At 41.5% G+C, this 23,206-nt stretch overlaps 1 protein-coding gene across 2 annotated transcripts in view; it reads right to left on the reverse strand.

Annotated features, from left to right (window-relative positions):
• The window catches only part of TMEM87B (transmembrane protein 87B), a 117,809-nt gene that overhangs the window by 32,300 nt on the left and 62,303 nt on the right, over positions 1 to 23,206 (reverse strand). Inside the window, exons 6-12 of one of the 2 annotated variants that reach the window (XM_073628040.1) lie at positions 19,835 to 19,879; positions 19,069 to 19,159; positions 18,576 to 18,637; positions 11,324 to 11,507; positions 11,144 to 11,243; positions 5,350 to 5,443; positions 4,063 to 4,138 (exon numbers count right to left, since the gene is read on the reverse strand). In XM_073628040.1, coding sequence (XP_073484141.1) covers positions 4,063 to 4,138; positions 5,350 to 5,443; positions 11,144 to 11,243; positions 11,324 to 11,507; positions 18,576 to 18,637; positions 19,069 to 19,159; positions 19,835 to 19,879 — 652 coding nt within the window. Of the gene's footprint in view, positions 1 to 4,024; positions 4,139 to 5,349; positions 5,444 to 11,143; positions 11,244 to 11,323; positions 11,508 to 18,575; positions 18,638 to 19,068; positions 19,160 to 19,834; positions 19,880 to 23,206 lie in introns of both variants that reach the window. The other variant, XM_073628041.1, reaches the window with a different exon arrangement.

Below are 23,206 nucleotides of genomic sequence, written 5' to 3' on the forward strand. Positions count from 1 at the left end.
GTGTATGGCAGCAGCAATGACCGGCAGTATTGCTTGAAAAGGCATTAGATCCAGGACATATAAACGAAGCAGCTAAGTTTTATAGAAGACAACAGGGGGAGCAGCTCAGGCTATATTGTAGGTATAAACTGGAGTAATACTTCTCTCACCAGGTTGATGGTTCAGTAGCTCTTGAGATCGAAAGCTCTACCCACAGAGAATAGCTGCAGATGTCAGTCCGAACGGCATCGGCCGTCAATTGGAAATGTCCCACTATGTCAGCGCCATCAATAGCGGTAGTGCAAGCCGGCCGTCAGCTGTCGGTTCCCGGTCAGATATTCAAACACCATATGTTCGCGGCTCCGAGGTGACGTGCTGACGTCACGTGGTGACGCGTTTCACCAGCCAATCACCGCTGGTTTCCTCAGGATACAGTTTACACGATAATACCCAATTTAGTAGGAATCTGCTGGGGTGATTGGTGTGTGTATGGGGTATGTTTGGCCGCGGCTCCGTTGTTTTTAACGATAACGTTATCTGTTTTAATTTGGTCTATGGTGTATTCCCTAATCTGCCCGTCTTTTGTATAAAATATATGGTGTTTTGTAGTTTAATAAACTTATTGTTTTTTGCAGATGGTGTTTGGGTAATTGCCTTCTTTGGGGGCATCTTTCTCCTAGTTGTTTTGCAGTTAAAGCACATCTTGTTCATTTCATTTCAAATCCATTGTGGTGGTGTATGGAGCCAAAAAGATTAGAATTGTGTCGATGTCCCAATATTTATGAACTTGACCGTACGTATTAACTTTGAAGAGGAATATATTAACTTTGAAGAGGAATATCGTTATGGCAGCAGCTAGCTGCCATAACCACGGTATCCCCTTCTTCGGCCGGTGGCCCGGTTTCCGACAATAGTGGTCTCTGCGGCCGATTCGCCACAAGATCTTTTTTCGGCGGCGGGAGAGGGGCCCCCCCTCCTCCGCTTACCGGAGCCGTCGGCTGCGGTGGAGTCGACTGGATGCTGTCCCTTGTGTGACATGGAGACGAGTGAGGAGAAGATGGCCCCACCAATCTCCATACCATTGCACTGCGTCAAAACGTCACTTCCGCCCATAGCTCTTAAAAGGGCCATTTTTTTCCCCCCTTTTTTTTTTTTTTTTTAACCGCTTCCGGACCAGCCGCCGCAGTTATGATGCGTCAGGTTGGCTCCCCTGCACGAAACCACATAGATGTACGTTGGCTCGCGGGGTCCTGATAGCAGGCGCGCCCGTGCCCACTGCGCAGCTGGGGTGCCGATGCTCGTGGTCGACGGTCGCGATGACCACCAGCCACGAGAGATCGTGAGCAGGAGACACAGGACAGGGACGAGAGTGTGTAAACACACACTTCCCTGTTCTGACAGGAGTGACAGATCGTGTGCTCCTATTAGCTAGGAACCACGATCTGTCACTTCCTAGATCGCCACCATTACTAGTAAAAAAAAAAAAATAAATAAAAAATAATAATAAAAATTCTATAAATCTATCCCCTATTTTGTAGATGCTATAATTTTTGCGCAAACCAATCAATATACGCTTACTGTGATTTTTTTTTTTTTTTTACCAAAAATATGTAGAACTATATATATCTGCCTAAACTGAACACAAAAAATTAGCTTTTTTTTAAAAAAAAAAAAAAAAAAAAATATGGGGATATTTACATAGCAAAAAGTACACAATAATAGTGTTTTTTTCAAAATTGTCGCAATTTTTTTTGTTTATAGCGCAAAAAATAAAAAACCGCAGAGGCGATCAAATACCTCCAAAAGAAAGCTTTATTTGTGGGACAAAAAGAACGTCAATTTTGTTTGGGTACAGTGTCGCGCGGCCGCGCAATTGTCAGTTAAAGCGGCGCAGTGCCGAATCGCAAAAAAAAAAAGTTTTGGTCAGGAAGGGGGTAAATTCTTCCAGGGCTGAAGTGGTTAAATGACAAAATCTCTTTTTTTTATTATTATTATTGCATTCTAGTGTAAATATGAGATCTGAGGCCTTTTTGAGCCCAGATCTCATATTTAAGAGGTCCTGTTATGCTTTTTTCTCTTACAAGGGATGTTTACATTCCTTGTAATAGGGATAAAAGTGACAATTTTTTTTTAAAGAACAGTGTAAAAATAAAAAAGGTGAAATAAATTAAAAAAAAAAAAAAGTTTAAATGTGCCCCGTCCTGCCGAGCTCGCGTGCAGAAGCGAACGCATACGTGAGTAGCGTCCGCATACGAAAACGGTGTTCAAACCACACATGTGAGGTATTGCCGCAATCGGTAGAGCAAGAGCAATAATTCTAGCCCTAGACCTCCTCTAACTTAAAACAAGCAACCTGTAGAATTTTTTAAACGTCTCCTATGGAGGTTTTTAAGGGTAAAAGTTTGTCGAAATTCCACGAGAGGGCGCAATTTTGAAGTGTGACATATTGGGTATCAATGTACTCGACGTAACATTTTCTTTCACAAAATAAAAAAAAAAATTGGGCTAAATTTACTGCGGTCTTATTTTTTAATTTAAAAAAGTGTATTTTTTCCCCAAAAAATTGCACTTCTAAGACTGCTGCGCAAATATGGTGTGACAAAGTATTGCAACGACCGCCAGTTTATACTCTAGGGTGTTAGAAAGAAAAAAAAATATATATGTTTGGGGGTTCTAAGTAATTTTCAAGCAAAAAAAACTTAAAAAAAAAAAAATCTCAAAAAGAGGCTCGGTCCTTAAGTGGTTAACTTGTAAGCAACAAATGTCAGAAATATGCTTTAGGCGTGAAAAGGTTAAAAGGAAGCTTCAAAATTTTTAATCAGTGTATTGTATAGTTAATGGATCAGTGGTAAGAACTGCTAGAATTACAAGAGTATTGATTACATTGGATTCTGAATACTGTCATTTTTTTACAATCCAGCCCAAGCCAATTTTCAGCTTTCAGCGCTGTGACTTTTTAAATGACAATTGTGCGGTCATGCTACACTGTACCCAAACTAGATTTTCATCATTTTGTTCCCACAAATAGAGCTTTCTTTTGGTGGCATTTGATCACCTCTGTGTTTTTTTTTTTTAATTTTATTCATTTAGCAAAAAAGACTGAAAATTTTGAAAAAAAAAAAAAAAAAAAAAAAGAAAAAAAAACATTTCTTTTTTTCCCGTTATAAAATGTTGTAAATAAGTAAGTTTCCTCCTTCACTGATGGTTACGGATAAGCTGCACTGATAAGGCGGCACCAATGAGGCAACACCAATGAGATGGCACTGATAGGCGGTACTCTCGGGTGACATTGATAAGCAGCACTGAAAGGTGGCACTGATAGGCATCACTGGCAGGCAGTTTAATTGCAACTGATTGGCAGCTGCCTGGGCACTGCTTGGCAGCAGCCTGATCTAGGGTGGCATACATGGTGGTCCTGGGCAGGCATCTGAGGGGGGGCTGCACTGATAAACAATCAGCGCAGACCCCCGTCAGGAGGGCAGCCAATCGGCTCTCCTCTACTCGCGTCCGTCAGAGGCCATTTACCGAGATCGGTGTAGCGGTGTGTCAGACTGACACATCGCACCACTGATTGCCGCGATATGCGCCCCCAGTCAGGATAACTGAACCACCACCCGGCCATCATTCTGCTATAGGCCGGGCGGAAAGGGGTTAAAATCGGCGCCATTGGCAGCTGAGTAAACCGAAAGTGACGTCGTGACATCGCTTCCGGGATTTTACATCGGAGCCGAATCCAGCTTAGTTACGGTCTCAACTTAGCCGGCTGGTGGCTGGGGTCTTCCGGTGGGACAGGAGGCCCGGAAAGAGCGGCAGAAGGTGGCGGGAGTGGGGGGTAAAGTCTCCTCCCGCTCCCTAGGATAACAGCCGAGCAGCTTTTAGCAGCATTGGTTGTTATTACTAACGAGTCAACCGCCCGCTATAAAAAAAAGGTACCGGGGTGATGCCTGCAGCTGCAGGCATTACCCCCGCAAGCCATGAATGCAAATTTGAGTAGGTTGCCGTGAAGGGGTTAAGGGACAGAATTATTAAAATGAACTGCATTTACTTCCTTTCTAGAATATATGTGATTTTTCCTATTAAAGGATATCCACCAGCACAATGCTGAGTCCAGAAGAGCCAATGGGATGCTTGCCAGTAAAACCAAGTCAGATTCCTTTGTCTGCAACAAAAAGAAAATACAGTCAAGCCTATTTGTTTTAAGATATAAAATACTAATTATGATTTTTCTGCTCATCAATTAATTAATGGTGCCCGATCTTTAGGAATTAAAAGTCTGCTAATCCTTGAAAATCTCTGACAGACATTCATGGGGTAAGCAGAATTAGTAGTTTCAAAATCGGCCACAAGGAGATGCAATCAAAAAGGCCTCAATGGATTCTAAGGGGGGAAATCCAATCCAACTGCTTTTAACAAAATGCATTTTTTTTATGGCTTTGATCAATTTTTATTTTTTATTTTTAATAAACTGTAATAAATTAATTTACAGCTCAACTTGTTTGATCGACTTTATGTATTTGATTCAACTCATGGGTGGTATAGCTTGTTTTCAGGCAACCACCTTTAATTCTATGTTCGAATCTCAGTCAATAAAAAGTAGTCAACATTGCCTGAAAATTGCTATATACATGGCTAGCTTTACAGTTGCTTAACGCAACCATTGATGTTCAGGGGATACATCACAGCTGCACTCCGTATTCTCTTGATGATCAAGTAGATGGCGCCACTACAGAAACCAAAAACCAAAATATCCATTTATCTCACCAGTACATCCTTATGCTGAAGATGGGTCACAGAAGTGCAGAACAAACTGCACTCCTGTGATACACAAGAGAAGTACAGCCAAACAAGCTTTGGCTGTACTTTTCCTTTATGAGGGATATGAGGGAATGTGTGGTTTTGTCAATATCACCATTTATGCTCCAAATTTCGGGTTTAGATTCCCAAATCTGTGCTCCTTCAAAAGTGCCATCCTCCATCTCCAGTTGTGTAAACTTCTTGCATCTTAACTCACATTTTGGAAGCTGAATGCACACGACGAAACGAAAAAGATATGCCTAAATAATTCTATCATCAGCCCTGTGCAACACTTGCCACACTAGGCAAGCTGTGAAATTCCAAAAGGTTACCTACAGCTGGCTCTGAGAAAGACATCTGGCACAGCAAAACATCCATACCAATATAACTATACGGGGGCCTTACATCACCCATCATTAACCAACTCCTCCACCCCAGTGTAACTAAAACGAGGACTCTCTTTGTGCTGCCAACAGTGCAAGATTTGGTAAATTTTATAAAAAGGTTAGCAGATTTAGTAACATAACCAACTTAATAAACACCATACTAAAAGTATATTAACAAATTTTCTCTTACTCCAATAACTCGCATCACTCCTTCAATGGTGGCGAATATCATATAGAGGACACCCATTCCAACTACACGATGCATCAGCGCTCCCAATCGTGGCCTAGCCAGGAACACAGGTTTGAGATATAAACATACATAACCAAAAGAGTTAAAGAACATTCGACAAAAAAAAAAAAAAAGATTTAAAGCGAAACTCCATTTATCTTGGAAGAAAAAAAAAAAAAAAAAAAAACACATTACCCTCTGGGTAATGTACATTACAAGGATTTTAACAAACTTTGTTGCAGATTCCAACCTTTTGTTATTCTGAAGAAATCCCTGTGTGTTAGTCTGTATCCATGTGGGAATGTGAGTCTAATGGGAGTGGTTTCATAATTATCAATCAGCTGTGCACCTGCAGGGCTCCAATAAAGAAAGCTGCTGGGCCTGCATCCTTTTCGATTTCCTATTGGTAGTATCTCACCAAAATTGACATTTTTGTTGTAGGGGATGCCTAAAATCTGACTTGTATCTTAGGGCAGACTTCTGGGAAAATTGGTGAGCCAATCACACAAGAAAGAATGGTTTCTGGGGGCGTTCAATTATCAGAAAATTACAGAACTGCAAATTAAAAAAGGAAAAGGTAATTTTTAACAACAATATGATTTGTGTCACAATTGTATACGCTATATAATTTTTTTCCTTTATTTGCTTTTTTTTTCCCCCCACGAAAGCGGAGTTACACAGTGCTAAAAGCATTTGACCAGAAGAGGACATTATGAGGGAAACCTTTGCACTATGTCCAAAGTGTTTAGAGCGGGGGCTGGCAACGAGTCAATCGCGGGCTACCTGTCGACCACCGACAGGTAGACCACGAAGACGTCCCGCTGTTGCCGACCTGGCCCTTGCTCTAGAGCGGTGCATGAGCACGCTCACCTAATCACAGGCTGAAAAGGCAGTCTCTGCCTCTTGCATACGTGCGGCTGCGGGGCGGGGAAAGGCTCCAGAATAGCTTGGGTGGGTTTGGGCTGTTCTCCGAAACCCAGCCCTCCTGAGCCCCTGAGTACCATACCCTCCAGTCCCATGCCCTTTTGAGACACCAGCCCTCCTGATCCCCCTGTACTGTGCCCACCATATCTCCTAGTACCATACTCTCCTGCCCCCCCCCCCACCCCAGTACCGTGCCCCCCTATACCTTGCCGAGCTCTACCCTACCGACCTCTGCACGCCGCCCTACAGCCTACCAACCTCTGCACGCCTAACCTACAGCCTACTGAGCCCTAGACACCGCCCTACAAACTACTTGCACTGGCTAGAAATCAGAGCAGATAGCCAGGCCTGAAATTAGTCTAGAAAATCAGCTTGCAGTAACAGAAGTTCTGTTTCATGATGAACTCCAACATCAGACTTGTGGGAGTGACCAAATACTCGGCATGAAACATGAAAAAAAAAATTGTGACTGAAAGTGAATGCTGAGTTTCTCACTGAAGCTAACTTTTAAAAGGTAGGCTAAGTTTTTATTTTATTTTTACAGTGATATTAGTTTTAGTAGATTTTTTCCAGGTTTTTACTTTTTATTGTGGGCTTGCTAGTTAAATGTCTTTTTAAAAAAAGGGGTGCTGCACCCTGGTGATCTTTGATCTCTTAAAATGTTGTCCAGGTAGGTCTCCACCACTCAAAGTTTGCCTACCCCTGGTTTAGAGATTCCTGTGCTCACCAACAATAGTGTAATCAATCAGCTACTGCAGAGAGTCAACTCTAATACAGAATCGATACAATGTTGTAGAGAAGCAAAATCGGTTGTTTGACCAGTGTACATATATAAGAGAATGGATAGTGGGAGGACTAATGGCACCACATACCATAATATGTTGCACACACACATAGATAGATAGATAGATAGATAGATACATACATACATACATATATATATATACACACATATACACACACACACAGTGGGGACGGAAAGTATTCAGACCCCCTTAAATTTTTCACTCTGTTGTATTGCAGCCATTTGCTAAAATCATTTAAGTTCATTTTTTTCCTAATTAATGTACACACAGCACCCCATATTAACAGAAAAACACAGAATTGTTGACATTTTTTCAGATTTATTAAAAAAGAAAAACTGAAATATCACATGGTCCTAAGTATTCAGACCCTTTGCTCAGTATTTAGTAGAAGCACCCTTTTGATCTAATACAGCCATGAGTCTTTTTGGGAAAGATGCAACAAGTTTTTCACACCCAGATTTGGGGATCCTCTGCCATTCCTCCTTGCAGATCCTCTCCAGTTCTTCAGGTTGGATGGTAAACGTTGGTGGACAGCCATTTTTAGGTCTCTCCAGAGATGCTCAATTGGGTTTAAGTCAGGGCTCTGGCTGGGCCATTCAAGAACAGTCACGGAGTTGTTGTGAAGCCACTCCTTCGTTATTTTAGCTGTGTGCTTAGGGTCATTGTCTTGGTGGAAGGTAAACCTTCGGCCCAGTCTGAGGTCCTGAGCACTCTGGAAAAGGTTTTCTTCCAGGATATCCCTGTACTTGGCCGCATTCATCTTTCCCTCGATTGCAACCAGTCGTCCTGTCCCTGCAGCTGAAAAACACCCCCACAGCATGATGCTGCCACCACCATGCTTCACTGTTGGGACTGTATTGGACAGGTGATGAGCAGTGCCTGGTTTTCACCACATATACAGCTTAAAATTAAGGCCAAAAAGTTCTATCTTGGTCTCATCAGAGCAAAGAATCATATTTCTCACCATCTTGGAGTCCTTCAGGTGTTTTTTTTTTAGCAAACTCCATGCGGACTTTCATGTGTCTTGCACCGAGGAGAGGCTTCTGTCGGGCCACTCTGCCATAAAGCCCCGACTGGTGGAGGACTGCAGTGATGGTTGACTTTCTACAACTTTCTCCCATCTCCTGACTGCATCTCTGGAGCTCAGCCACAGTGATCTTTGGGTTCTTCTTTACCTCTCTCATCAAGGCTCTTCTCCCCCGATAGCTCAGTTTGGCCAGACAGCCAGCTCTAGGAAGGGTTCTGGTCATCCCAAACGTTTTCCATTTAAGGATTATGGAGGCCACTGTGCTCTTAGGAACCTTCAGTGCAGCAGAAATTTTTTTTGTAACCTTGGCCAGATCTGTGCCTTGCCACAATTCTGTCTCTGAGCTCTTTAGGCAGTTCCTTTGACCTCATAATTCTCATTCGCTCTGACATGCACTGTGAGCTGTAAGGTCTTATATAGACAGGTGTGTGGCTTTCCTAATCAAGTCCAATCAGTATAATCAAACACAGCTGGACTCAAATGAAGGTGTAGAACCATCTCAAGGATGATCAGAAGAAATGGACAGCACCTGAGTTAAATATGAGTGTCACAGCAAAGGGTCTGAATACTTAGGACCATGTGATATTTCAGTTTTTCTTTTTTAATAAATCTGCAAAAATGTCAACAATTCTGTGTTTTTTTGTCAATATGGGGTGCTGTGTTTTTAATATATATATATATATATATATATATATATATATATATATATATATATATATATATATATATATATATATATATATATATATATATATATATATATATACACATACATATATACATATATACACACACACACATAAATATATCAAAATATATAGGAACACAAGATCTCCAACTTCTTTCCTCTCAGAACAGTCATCTGCCTTGTTTACATAGGCAGATCGCCATTCTGCCTCTCTGGGGAGCGATTGGGGCTGGCCGGCGGACATCAGGCCCGCTGATTGGCTTCCCCTCTGTCCAATCAGCGTAAGTGCGTCCCCAGTGTCTATTGCACGAAATGACGTACAGGTACGTCGTTTCGCGCAATAGAGCCACCCTGCTGCAGTATATCTGTGGTAGGCGGTCTTGTGTATATAAAATACAGAATGATATTTAACAGTGATAAGTTACAAACCTCACCTTGTTTTTTTTTTACAATGTCTTTCTTATGATGTGCAACTAGCCACCTTGTTTCCATCATATGTATGACCTGTTTTAATAATGGTTATATCATATTTCTCAGTCCCATCTTGGGGTAATGCCCTATGTTTCTTACTGATATGGCCCAGTTTGGGGACTTTTGGTGGACATACAGACACATGGGGCGCAGTGGGAGTTCAGGGGGGAGAGATGGATGGGCTCGTTGAGAGCAGCACACGAAGCTTGGCCTCTGCTCTCCTCCGCCCCCCTGTGTGTGTCTCCGATACCTGCTGACCGAGATCAACAGATCAGGGTTGGGCATGCCCAGTAGCAATTTAAAGTCATACTAAAGTCTCGTTTTTTTTTCTCTTTAAAAATAACAACCATGTTATACTTGCCTGCTCTGTGCAGTGGTTTTGCACAGACAGCCCAGATGCTCCTCTTCTCAGGTCCCTTCCTCCTGCTCCCACAGCAAGCAAGCTTGCTATGGGCACTCCCAAGCCGAGCCATAGCTCTGTGTCCATTCAGACACGGAGCCGTGGTTCGGCCCAACCCCCTCTGTCTTCTCATCGGCTAACTAACTTTGATTGACAGCAGCTGGAGCCAATGGCGCCATTGCCATGTCTCAGCCATTCAGAAGGTAGAGTCCTGGATGGCTGAGGCACTCGTGCACATCGCTGGCTCGAGAGGAGACTCAGGTTAAGTATTAGGGGGGCTGAGGGAGGCTGCTGCACACAGGCGTTTATCTTAATGCATAGAATGCAACAAGATAAAAAAAACATTCTGCCTTTAGAACCACTTTAATGCGTCTGCGATGACGTTACACACTGACAGGGTGGGAGGAGTATACATAACATTCCTCCATCGGCCATTTTGCAGACGTATGGGGATGTCTGTGCTATTTTGTGCTGTTTGACACGTTTACCATATTTTAACTCTTCACAGAATGAGCAACTGATAATCTAACGCAAAGGCGTTCTGTTACTTGTCTAGGCAGCCCATCTGCTGATACTTCACTCGCACACTTCCAGGTGTGTATAAAATCATGTCCCCCCTCTGGCTGCCGTGGTTCCTCCCGTTGACCCCTATATCATTACTGTGCTCTGTAAAGGCTAGGGGTCAGCTGGAGGAATAAAGTGGCCAGCAAGGAGAGGGAGAACTCCTCTAGGGTGATAAATTTCTGCAAAAAAACGGTGTTCAAATTTTGAAAACTATTTACAATTTGTTTGGTGTTATTTGTACTATTAGGCAGAGGTGCACTTTTATGTCTTTGTTCAATGCTAAACCACTATACTATATGGTGGTTTTTCTTTGAAATCCCATCACAATTATAGGTGTTTAGTTTACACCTTCTATATTCTTGTGTTCACTTTTTTATGATTTTTTTATCACTTAAGATTGCTTATATTGGCACAATTTACTGGTGGTACCGTAAACCACCACTAGGGGTTATGGTGTTTTTTGTAAACTTCATTTAGATATTTGGTACAGCTTACACTATCACACATCAGGACACCAAGGGATAACAACCCCCCCCCCCCCCCCCCCCACACACACACACACACACACACACACACACACTTCGCTGTAGCTGCTCATCCCATATAATCCTATAGGGAGCGCCATAGCCCATTGTGAATAATCTTTAACTCTTTTGGAGGATCCTTAGGGAAGCTCCTTTCAGGGGGGCTGCATACCTCAATTCTTTGCCCTAAGCGCAGCCATTATACATATTTATTTATTTACCAAACCATTTTCCTGCCCATAGGCCTTCTAGCCTTCGTTTTCCCCCAAGCTAGAACTGAAGTCTGCAAGTCTTGTTCCCTATTCAATTTACGTTCACAAAAAGTAAAAACACACACACACACAGACTTACTTCACTATACCATATCCTAAGCTAACAATGGTGACCAATAACCGAGCCAGGGTTCTTTTGATGGAAGAAACCAACTCCGCAAACACCAACAGACCGGGCGCTGCATAGAGAAGAGAAGGACATTTAATACTGATAAGTGTAGTACATACCGCATTTATGTAATACTGAGTCAAAACTTACACGACACTCCCGTACTGTTGATATTTTGATATTCAGCATAGAATACTGCTTTTTCCAGCATTCCCAAGAAAATGACAGCAGCAATCCAAAACTGTATCCTTAACAAATCTTTCCAATAGCAGGCAGACCAAACGAACCACATGAGTCCAAAAACTATGTACATTATGCACATCACCATGTAAAACTGTAACAAAAAAATATAAAAAAAAAAAAAAACACTCAAATACACAAAAATGTATAGTAAAAACTTTAAAAAATTTACACCCACATAACAGAGTAATGTGGATGTACTTTCTTAAATTATAAACACTGAAACCTTTCATATGCGGGGGGGAGCTTTGGAGCCCATTCACACTACTGCATTATATTAGTGTGTGCAACATTAAGGCAATCGTTAATTTGAACGTGTCACCTCATGCACCACAAGAAGCCATGTACCCAAACATGTTACATAGTAAAGCCTCATACACACGATCAGATTGTTGGCAGGGGATTGTCTGCTCACAGACTGTTGTCCTAAAATCTGACCATTAGTAGACTCCTTCTGACAATTGTTGTCCAACTTCTGGCCAACAAATGTTGGATGGCAGGCTAGTAAATTTTCAGTGGACAACGGTCTGTTGTCAGATTTTCATATAGTCAATACACAAGTTCGTCACACAAAAGTGGAAGGTACAAACACGCATGCTCGGAATTAATGCTCACCAAACACGAAATTAGCAGAAGGTGCCCAAGGGGTGGCGCTCAAGAGCTGAAATTCCTCGTAGTACTACACTACGTTCACGTTTGTTGGCAGACAATTGTGTATCGTTAGTATGCAAGACAAGTTCCTGGCATACGCCCTTTGGACAAATATCAGACGTTTGGTTGGCCAACAATCGGATCGTATGTACGAGGCTGTAGTCTGGTTGAAAAAAAACACAAGTTCATCTAGTTCAACCAGAAAAATATGAAGAGGGAGACAGAGCGCTCTCTAATAATGGGATTGGGGGGGGGGGGGGGGGGGATGATGTATCTGTTTAAAGTGAGCCAATACCACAGTAGTTAATAAAAATATACATTTTATTGCAAATATTTAAAAGATACACTACAAAAATTCCAAACAAACGTCATAATATATAAACCAAATTCACCAAAGGAAAATTATAGATGAAATAGTGGCGCTTATCCCCAGGTGGGGAGCTGCCAGACACTCTTATCCAGCCAGTGAGCTGGATACAGACGTGACTAGAGAAAAAGTGAAAAAACATATATTGCTAAATATCCCAAAAAGTAAAAATTATTAAATAAAATAAATTATTCAATAAATTCAATATGAGCTAATATAAATTATAACACTCAGTGAAAGTGATATACAAAATATATAAATCCAAGAAAATATATATATATATATATATATATATATATATATATATATATATATATATATATATATATATATATATATATATATATATATATATATATATATATATATATATATAATGAGAATTAAACACAGTAAATGTCTATAAAGTCCAGAAACCAATCAATCGTGAAAAATAATCGTGAAAATATTTGAGGAAAGTCCAAAAAAAGAGTGAGGGTGACTCCAAAACTGCTCAGCTGTGTTTTCAAGCATCCACCACACCTCTGTGACGTGAATCCACTCCCTGCTGCAATTCAAACTCACCAGCTGTTAAGGCCTCTCACTCTCGTGTTTGGCCTGACAGAGCCTCTAACCCACTTACATGGGGGTTAACATGCGAGCATACACCTCCACTGCTCCATAGGAACACTGCTTTTCTCAGGTTGGTAGTATGACATAAAAATAAAAGAAGCTCCAATAGTGTAATCTCGCTTAAAAGATTTAATCACATATAAAACAACTTGTGATGAACTCACATTTAAAATAAAATAACAGGCAAGTCACTTCACGGCAAATGGAGAACTCCCACACCACAGCAAGCAATAGCAACTGAAATAACAGGCAGGCCACAGCGGACCCAGGAGGTGTGTGTGCTCACGTTCGTCTCACCCGTCCGCAGCACTCGTCCCTTCACTGGAGTTCCGCTCTGCCCCCCTTCACTCCCTCCTCTAGCACTCGTGTGAGATTGCCGTGTAGTAACATCCCGCGATGAGACGAACGTGAGCACACACACCTCCTGGGTCCGCCGTGGCCTGCCTGTTATTTCAGTTGCTATTGCTTGCTGTGGTGTGGGAGTTCTCCATTTGCCGTGAAGTGACTTGCCTGTTATTTTATTTTAAATGTGAGTTCATCACAAGTTGTTTTATATGTGATTAATTCTTTTAAACGAGATTACACTATTGGAGCTTCTTTTATTTTTATGTCATACTACCAACCTGAGAAAAGCAGTGTTCCTATGGAGCAGTGGAGGTGTATGCTCGCATGTTAACCCCCATGTAAGTGGGTTAGAGGCTCTGTCAGGCCAAACACGAGAGTGAGAGACCTTAACAGCTGGTGAGTTTGAATTTCAGCAGGGAGTGGATTCACGTCACAGAGGTGTGGTGGATGTTTGAAAACACAGCTGAGCAGTTTTGGAGTCACCCTCACTCTTTTTTGGGACTTTCCTCAAATATTTTCACGATTGATTGGTTTCTGGACTTTATAGACATTTACTGTGTTTAATTCTCATTATATATATATATTTTTTTTCTTGGATTTATATATTTGTATATCACTTTCACTGAGTGATATAATTTATATTAGCTCATATTGAATTTATTGAATAATTTATTTTATTTAATAATTTTTACTTTTTGGGATATTTAGCAATATATGTTTTTTCACTTTTTCTCTAGTCACGTCTGTATCCAGCTCACTGGCTGGATAAGAGTGTCTGGCAGCTCCCCACCTGGGGATAAGCGCCACTATTTCATCTATAATTTTCCTTTGGTGAATTCGGTTTATATACATTTTATTGTTAAGTGGCAGCTTTGGTAAGGTTTTGACATTAATATAGCGCGGAGGTGGTAATACAGGTCAGGGGTGGCGTAATTTGCACCTGGTTATCTCCGGTTTTAAATGTCATAATATGACTATACAACAGGCTTGTGCTCTGAAATCAGTTCTCCCTCTTCATATTTTCCTGGTTGTTATAGGGATTGGGAGTTCCGTCTCTGTTTTTTCTGAAATACAGTCCAATCACCTATATATATGCTACATCTAGTTCAACCAATAATTGTCTGTTGGCAAGGTGCATTGGTGCAACACGTAACGAGTGTTACTGCAATGCAATAGTGTGAATGGGACCTTTTGATGTTCCTACTTCTCCCAATGCCATCTAAAATGTAAAAACTCGACTCCTATGCAGCTTTGGTGAACATTAAAGGAGATATATAGTCACAGCATACACTTTCATTTTAAAACATCAGCATTGTAATAGCAATACATACAATAGTTATTTGGCAAACCAATGTAAGCTTAGTTGAAAAATCTCCTTTCATGTTGTGAGTGGTGCCCCTCTGCTGGCAATCTCTCAGCTTTCAAATATGTGCTTACCAAAATTGGACAAAATTGTTTTTTCTTTAAAGCTAAAGACCAGGCACTACATAAAACAAGCCACATTATACCAAACACATTGGTAGCACTGGCATTGCTAAAATAGAAATATGTTTTACTCTATACCCAAGTTTAACATGAATCTCCTGTTGCAGTCTGGCAGCATCGATATTCAAAAATTACAGCTGTATGGATAGGCCAAAACAGCAGTGTTTTATGCAGTTGTGTTCAAACTAATAGCAGTGTGGAGTTCAATTAGTGAGGTCATTCAATCTGAAAAAATCAGGCGTCAAACAGGTGGCCCTTTAACCACTTGCCGACCGTAGGACGTCCATGGACGTCCTGGGTTTGTGGGTGTATATCTAAATGATGCCTGCAGCTAGATACATCATTCAGATATTGCCGGTTTCAGCCGGCGATTCCTCACACCATAAGAACGATCATAGCGGCGGGTCAGCCGCTTGAGCGTAATTACGGGCAGCGAGAGGGGACGTCCCCCCCTCCCACCGCCCTCTGGTGCTTCCTCCGGTGCTTCCTCCGACTCACCTCTGCAATCGGTGAATCGGAGAGCGGATCCGCCGGCCCCGGATGTTGATCATAGAGATTTCCGGCGGACCAGATGGTCACTGGAGTCTCTATGATCGTCGGAGGCCGGGCGCGATGTTATGACGTCACGCCCGGCCTCTGCATTAAAAAAAAACGGCGCCGCTTCGGCTGGGAAGCGGTGATCGCTTTTTTTTTTTTTATTTCAGGCTTCCCAGCCTAGTGGTGAGATGTGGGGTCTTATTGACCCCATATCTCACTGTAAAGAGGACCTGTCATGCCATATTCCTATTACAAGGGATGTTTACATTCCTTGTAATAGGAATAAAAGTGATCAAAATTTTTTTTTTTTTAAAAGTGTCAAATTAAAATTTAAGTAAAATTAACAATTAAAAAAAAAATTTTTTTTTTAAAGTGCTCCTGTCCCCGTGTGCTCGCACGCAGAAGCGAATGCATACGTAAGTCCCGGCCCACATATGAAAACGGTGTTGAAACCACAGATGTGAGGTGTCGCCGCGAACGTTAGAGTGAGAGCAATAAATCTAGCCCTAGACCTCCTCTGTAACTCAAAACATGTAAGCAGTAAAAAAATTTTAAAGCATCGCCTATGGGGATTTTTAAGTACCGAAGTTTGGCGCCATTCCACGAGCGTGTGCAGTTTTGAAGCGTGACATGTTAGGTTTCTATTTACTCGGCGCAACTTCATCTTTCACATTATGTAAAAAAATTGGGCTAACTTTACGGTTTTGTTTTTTTTTTAAAACATGAAACTGTTTTTTTTCCAAAAAAAAAAGTGTTTGAAAAATTGCTGCGCAAATACCGTGCGAGATAAAAAGTTGCAATGACCGACATTGTATTCTCTAGGGTCTCTGCTAAAAAAACATATATAATGTTTGGGGGTTCTATGTAATTTTCTAGCAAAAAAAAAATGATGATTTTTACATGTAGGAGCAAAGTGTCAGAATTGGCCGGGTTGGTAAGTGGTTAAGGACGAAGGCAGCAAATGTTGTACATGCTGGGTATAGTGCATTTCTCTCTGAAAATCTGAGTAAAATGGGTCATTCCAGACATTGTTCAGAAGAATAGTGTACTTTGATTAAAAAGTTGATTGGAGAGGGAAAAACATAAAAGTGCAGAAACTGATATGCCACTCAGCTAAAATGATCTCAAATGCTTTAAAATGGCAACCAAAACCAGAAAGACGTGGAAGATAAATGGAAAACTACCATTCAAATGGATCGCAGAATAGCCAAAATGGCAAAGACTCAGCCAATGATCAGCTCCAGGGTTATAAAAGAAGGTCTAACATTACCTGTGAGTACTGTAACAACTAGAAGACTGCCTATGTGAAACCAAGCTAATCTGTAAGAAACCCTTGTAAAGTCCCATTGTTGAAAAAACTGTGTGTGCTAAAGAGGTTACTATTTGCCAAAGAACACATTGACTGGCCTAAAGAGAAACGGCGCAAAATTTTGCGGACCGATGAAAGCAAGATTGTTCTTTTTGGGTCTAGGGGCTGCAGGCAGTTTGTCAGACGACCCCCAAACACTGAAATCAAGCCACAGTACACGGTTAAGAAAGTGAAGCATGGTGGCACAAGCATCCCGATATGGGGAGGTCTCTCATACTATGGTGCTGGGCAGTGGTGGCCTGTGCATTGTGGGCGCAAGGCGCGCCGTCCCCCCTATCCCTGCTGCCGCCTCCCTATCCATGCGCCCTTCCCCTTTTAGGACACTGGATGCATGGACTCCTATGACGGGGGCAGGAGGGGGTGTATTTAGGCTCTAATAGGCTTCAAAAAAGGGTGGGCTCAGGGTAGAGTGGTAGCAGGGTGTCAGCATATGATGGGCAGACTGGCAGCATATGATTTGATGGGCACAGTGGCTGCAATTTTTTTTTCCAAAATTTTTTTGTGCCTCCCCAAAAATTTTGAGCACCAGCCGCCACTGGTGCTGGGGCTATTTAATCGCATAACAGGGATCCATGGATCAGTTTGATTACATCAAAATACTTAAATAATACGTGGTCATGTTGTCTTAGACCGAAGAGGAAATGCCCTTGAAATGGGTTTTTCAGCAAGACAATGACCCCCAAAGCATACCATTAAGCGAGCAGCACCTTGGTTCCAGACCTATAAAATGAACGTTATCGAGTGGCCAGCCCAATCCCCGGACCTTAATCTGATAGAAAACTTGTGAGGCCGACATCAAAAATGCTGTTTGAGGTAAAACCAAGAAATGCAGAGGAATTTCATTGTGGAATGTAGTGCAATCGTCCTGGGCTGGAATACCTGTTCACAGGTGCAAGAAGTTGGTCGACTCCATGCAACACAGAAGCAGTTCTCAAACAGTGGTTATACAACTAAATATTAGTTTAGTGATTCACAGGAAAGCTAAATCTTCAAGCATTTTTCAGTTTATACAGTAAATGTTTGAGTTTGTAAAGAAAAATTCAGACACTATTTTTTGGAAAAACCTATTAATTCCTTTTTCTTCACTTTCTGTAAAGTAATAACAAATTTGAAACATTTTCATCACTTGAGGTTTTGATTTGGAATAGATGGCACAGTGCTACCAATGCATTTGCGTTTATGAAAATAAAAGCTATTATAAGGATTTTGAGCTTTACTCACTTTTTTGGGGATCGAATGAAAAATGGACAGGCGATCTGTTATCATCTGATCTCCCCATAGAGGAGAGCAGGGCTCTGACAGGTCAGTCTCAGCACAGCGAGCGGAAACAGGTTCGTCATCAGCCTGTTCAGCGGGGATCAGTGGATCGATCCCCCGCTGGACAAGCCCGTGTGAAATAGACACTAAAAGTGCTTGCTGCCCCATCAATTCATATTCCTGATATGTGCCTGATGTACCATGTACTTGTATGAAAACATATCCTGTTCTCCTTATATTGCTTCTTTTGTGTGAAATCCCTGGTGTTCCTGCCAGTCCCGCAGCTTTCCTATTAAAATATTGAAAACTGACCACACTAAGCAGGAGAGCACAGTGTGGTCAGGTCTCTAGCTGTGCTGGGAACTCAGCCTGCTCTACTCCAATGAGCAGGCTTGTCCTGACAACCCCCCCCACCCCCCCACGACAGCCATTCATTGAGAAGTTCAGTAAGCTGCTGTTTCTATTTTCCAGAAGGTCCAGTTAAACAGTTTTCTATTTAGTGGTCATGGCATTTCCAATAGATCAGCATACATACTTACAATCATTAATGGCCAATCTGAAGCAGAAATGTACCCATGAGGACCTTCCATTGAGGTATAAACTGTTCAGGAGTAAACAGAAAAAATAAATCAATCACAAACAAAAACGCTTTGAAATATTTATAATGGATACTTTGCCAAACAGATGTCATGTAAGTAAAAATGCACATAGGAAGATCATCAGCAATATTAAAAAAAATAAAGAATAGCAGGCTCTGACTGACAATATACCCATGCAGCATTTTATAATCTAACAATTTAGGAATCTTGCCATTTAAAAAGTATGGCAGACAGAAATAAAAAGACCTTTTGGTAAAATTGTGTGGAAAGGTTAGAACCTGTCAGGTTTTTATTTCTGCCTTCTGGGAGCTATGTCCTCAATTTTGCAACACAGGTTACTAACAAAGAACAATCATTAATGAACTCTATGGGCACCAAATTTATATTTCCTGTAATTGTTAAACCCCATTAAATCACGTCAAAAGAGCACTACCTGATAAACTCCAATCTTCAGCACTCTGCTCCGATTTTAGTGAAACTACAAAAATAAAGGGCCCATCTTGTGGTGTTTGAGCAACATAACCCTGGGGAAAATACAAGTATTAATATTTCTGACAGTCAATTGGACATGAGATCATTATGAAAACTACAAATAAAATTGAAAAAAGTCAAAAAATGGAGCAAGCAAATGAAAAAAAAAACACACATGGAAACTGGAAACCAGGAGGAGAGACACACACTCCCTACAGGACCTCAAATCACGTACCGGATGTCCCCAAATAGGATTTTTCATCCTTGTGTTCACTTTCTTTGCAAACTAGGCTCTCTAGTGCTTTCATGCCTCCTGTGATTGCCTGCAGTCTGGGCTTTGGTCTTAGGGTGTCTGCTTGACCGCCTGAACCATTATCAATTGCAATATAATTTGGGAAGCTTGGACAGCATCCCCTGAGGAAGCCCCATTTTATGGCAAAACATGTTGGGAACCACATCATCGTGCAGTACCTTTAAGGACTGTACTGTATACGTCTTTTCTAATGCAACTACATTTTTTTTTAATGCATTAATAATATTTCCACTTTTTAATACATTTTTCCTATTGATTTAATATGCACCCAAAAAAATCCCACAAATCTCTGATATACAAATTAGCATGAGGGCTGTTTTAAACATGCAGCAGCTGACATTTTGCCGATTAAATCTGTTACGCCAACAAGCAATGTCTCCACATATAAGAACATGCATCCCTGTTTTTTCCTTACCTTTGAATTGGAAAGAAAAGGATTGGTCTTAGAAGCGTTCTTATTCTAGGAAACAAGAAAAAGGGTATATGTAAAAGAAAAAAAAAATCCTCCAAGTTTTGTTATAAGCAAGCTTTACTTGCCATTTTTTTTTTAATGTAATTTATTTTATTTCTTTAGAGATTTTACTTCTGTGCCTGCACATGCACTAATTGGGACACATCAAATTAGAAGCAAGTCAATAGAAATAAAAAAATATTTCACTGCAGAACGTGTTATCGCTCCCAAATTTTTATTCTGCAGCAGGACAACGGCCTCGAACATTCAGCCAATGTCATTAAGAACCATCTTCAGTCTAAGGAAGAAGAAGGAGTCCAGGAAGTGATGGTTTGGCCCCCACAGAGCCCTGATCTCTACATTGAGTCTCGGATTACATGAAAAGACAGAAGGATTTGAGGCAGCCTACAGCCACAGAGGATCTGTGGTTATTTCTCCAAGAAAATTTGCGTGCATGTGTACCAATACTTGATAATGTTTTGAAGGTAAAGGGTGGTTGCATAAAATACTGCAATCTCTTCTTTTCATTTATTTTCCATTTTGCTAATTGCTAAAAAAAAAAAAAAAAAAAAAAAAAAAAAAACTATTACCACGTCCATTAATGAAAGCATTCTTGCTTTACAGCATTTCTTCACACTTGCCTTAAACTTTGCATCCATCTTTGGATACAGGAATGGTAGAACTTCCAGCCCTGACTAGCCATAGTACAAATACTGCAAAAATTTCCTCTACTACTTTTTTTTTTTAGGGGTCCCCCATTAAACCTCTTTAAAAGAAAAAGTATGCTGAGGAGAAAGGAGAGGGAAACAAAGTACACCAAAAAAAGAGAGAGAGAATGCACAAACCATAAAATATACAATTTATCCTTGCATATACTGTTATATATGCGATGCATACTAGCACGTTATGCAACTGTCTTGCAGGGGAAAGTTTTTTGTTTTTTTTACTGCAGCAGTTTGCAACCACTTTAAAATCCACGGTTCCCAACAAGCCGACATTCACATACAGAAAACGCTCAGGAAAGCAAATTTCCCACTCGCCCTATTAGAGAAACGCAACCTGGCAACATGTACCAATGTAGAAAACTGAAATGCCTCACATGAAAATAGGTGTCACATGGTAAAAAAGCCTTTCAGGTAAATGGGTAAAAGTCTCAAATTACTTTCCTTCACAATTTGTAGACAATTTCCCGATTTGCCCATGCAGGTTATTGTATGTAGGCTGAGCCATTAGAACTTTACATACTAGATCTAAGGAGCATAATAGGATTTTAAAAACAGCTTACCTGTAAAATCCTTTTCTTTGAAGTACATCAGGGGACACAGAGCCATAGTAGTTACTATGTAGGTTACCTGGATAAGGTTACAAACCAGAGAGTATGAAGCAAGTGGTCGTTGAAAAAAACACCGATAAGGCCGACGCCTGGCCCTTGATAGTGCTGAAGGCCAGCTTCATTATTGATCTCATCTGTAGGAAGTCAAGGATCCTACCTATGATATATTTCCTGGGGTGCCAACCCCTGGATTCACACCAGGAGACACATGCCTTTTTAGACTCTATAATATATGATTCTGGAGGTCGGCTTCCTAGCATTAACCAAGGAAGAAACTACTGAAGCTGACAGCCCACGGTCCTTTAGAATGTGGGTCTTAATAGCCAAACCGTTAAACTTAGCGTTTGTAAGGTAGGACGGAACACGGGACCATGCGAGAGTAGGTCTGGCCACAGGGGCAGGGTCCAAGGGTCCCCTACCGCCATCCTTATGATCTCGGCAAACCAAGATCTCCTGGGCCACAGAGTCACTTCCTTTTCCTTGATCCTGCGTAGGAGACACGAAAGCAGCAGAACAGGAGGGAATGCATAGATCAGTGAAAACTGATCCCATGGAAAGACCAAGGCATCTGTTCCGTATGCCATCGGATCCCTTGTCCTTGACACAAAGTTGTTAATCTTGTTGTGGATCTGTTTGCGTTCCGGTTCAACGTCCAGAACTCCCCATTTTTGGCATATTGACAGAAAGATGTTGGGGTGAAGGGACCATTCTCCCGGGAACAATTGTTGGCGACTCAAGTAGTCCGCCTGCCAATTCCCCATCCCTGGTGTGACACAGTGCGACTCTGAGCAAAGCATGAGAAGGTACGTGCTCATACAGCCCCCAGTGGTGACACTTAGGCATAACAACAACAACATTTACTTTAAAGGAGACAATGCATAAGAAAATTTTAAAAACTTCTTAGAAAAACTCCACTTACCTTTCCCGCCACAGGGTTTTCTGTGGTAAACCAACAGACCCAATCTTCACCCTTCACAGTGGGTTCCGTTAAACCTTCAGGAGCTGGGGATCCTCGAGGAAACCCACAATCCTGGACCTGCAATAGCACCACTGGCAGTAAACTTTATGGCCTGAATACCAAAAAGTACTGGATTCCGGGGTCCAGCTCTCAAAAGAGAAGCATTCACAGGCAAAAACCTCGCTTCTTCGGACACGATGCCCGGGTACCATTCAATTTGGCCAGAAAGACACCTTGAATGGATCCGTCTGCATAGCTAGCCCCAGCAAGGATTGCTCCAGAGGAGTTTAGCTCAGCACATCTTTACTCCGTGACCAACACAGACACTGGCGAAAAAACTGAGGTACTCCCAGTAGTGGGAGGAGTTATATAGGGAGTGCACTTTTTGTCTTAGGGTGTGCGAGTGTCCATCACCTGAAGGTGGCCTATAACCCACATAGTAACTACTATGGCTGTGTCCCCTGATGTATGAAAAGAAAGAAGGTTTGTGGAAGATGGGAACACAAAGCATAGCGTGTTCCCAGACACTTTGCTGAATTCTATGGCCTCTGATGTTTGTGTGTCTGGATAAGAGTTGGTCTCTAACAAATGACCTACTGCAGAGCAATTAATAAAAAATCATGCACGAGGTAGACATCCTGGATTTATACTTTGGATTGTATACTCCTTGTACCTGGGGTGGCTTCAATGAGAAAACTGAGATGAACGGGTATAAAAATATTTCAGCCGGACCCAGTTTATTTCAGATTTTCTTAATTTGCAGGGATTTCATTTTTATCTCATGTTTTGGCCACAGGACAGGAAGTGAGGGTAAATATCCCCAATGAGACACAGGTAACAAAATTAAACCCGACAGAGGTTGTAACCCTCCCTTACTCTATCCTAGATGAAGAAAAAAAAAAAAAACAAACACATTGCCTATAGTTCTACTTTAACCAGTTAAAGACCGCCCACCTCATATATACTTAAGCAGGGCGACTCTATTGCAGGAAATAACGTACCTATACGTTGTTTCCTGCAATAGATACTGTAAGCGCACGCCCGC

Source organism: Aquarana catesbeiana, linkage group LG04 (genome assembly GCF_042186555.1).
Source record: "Aquarana catesbeiana isolate 2022-GZ linkage group LG04, ASM4218655v1, whole genome shotgun sequence".
NCBI lineage: Eukaryota > Metazoa > Chordata > Amphibia > Anura > Ranidae > Aquarana > Aquarana catesbeiana.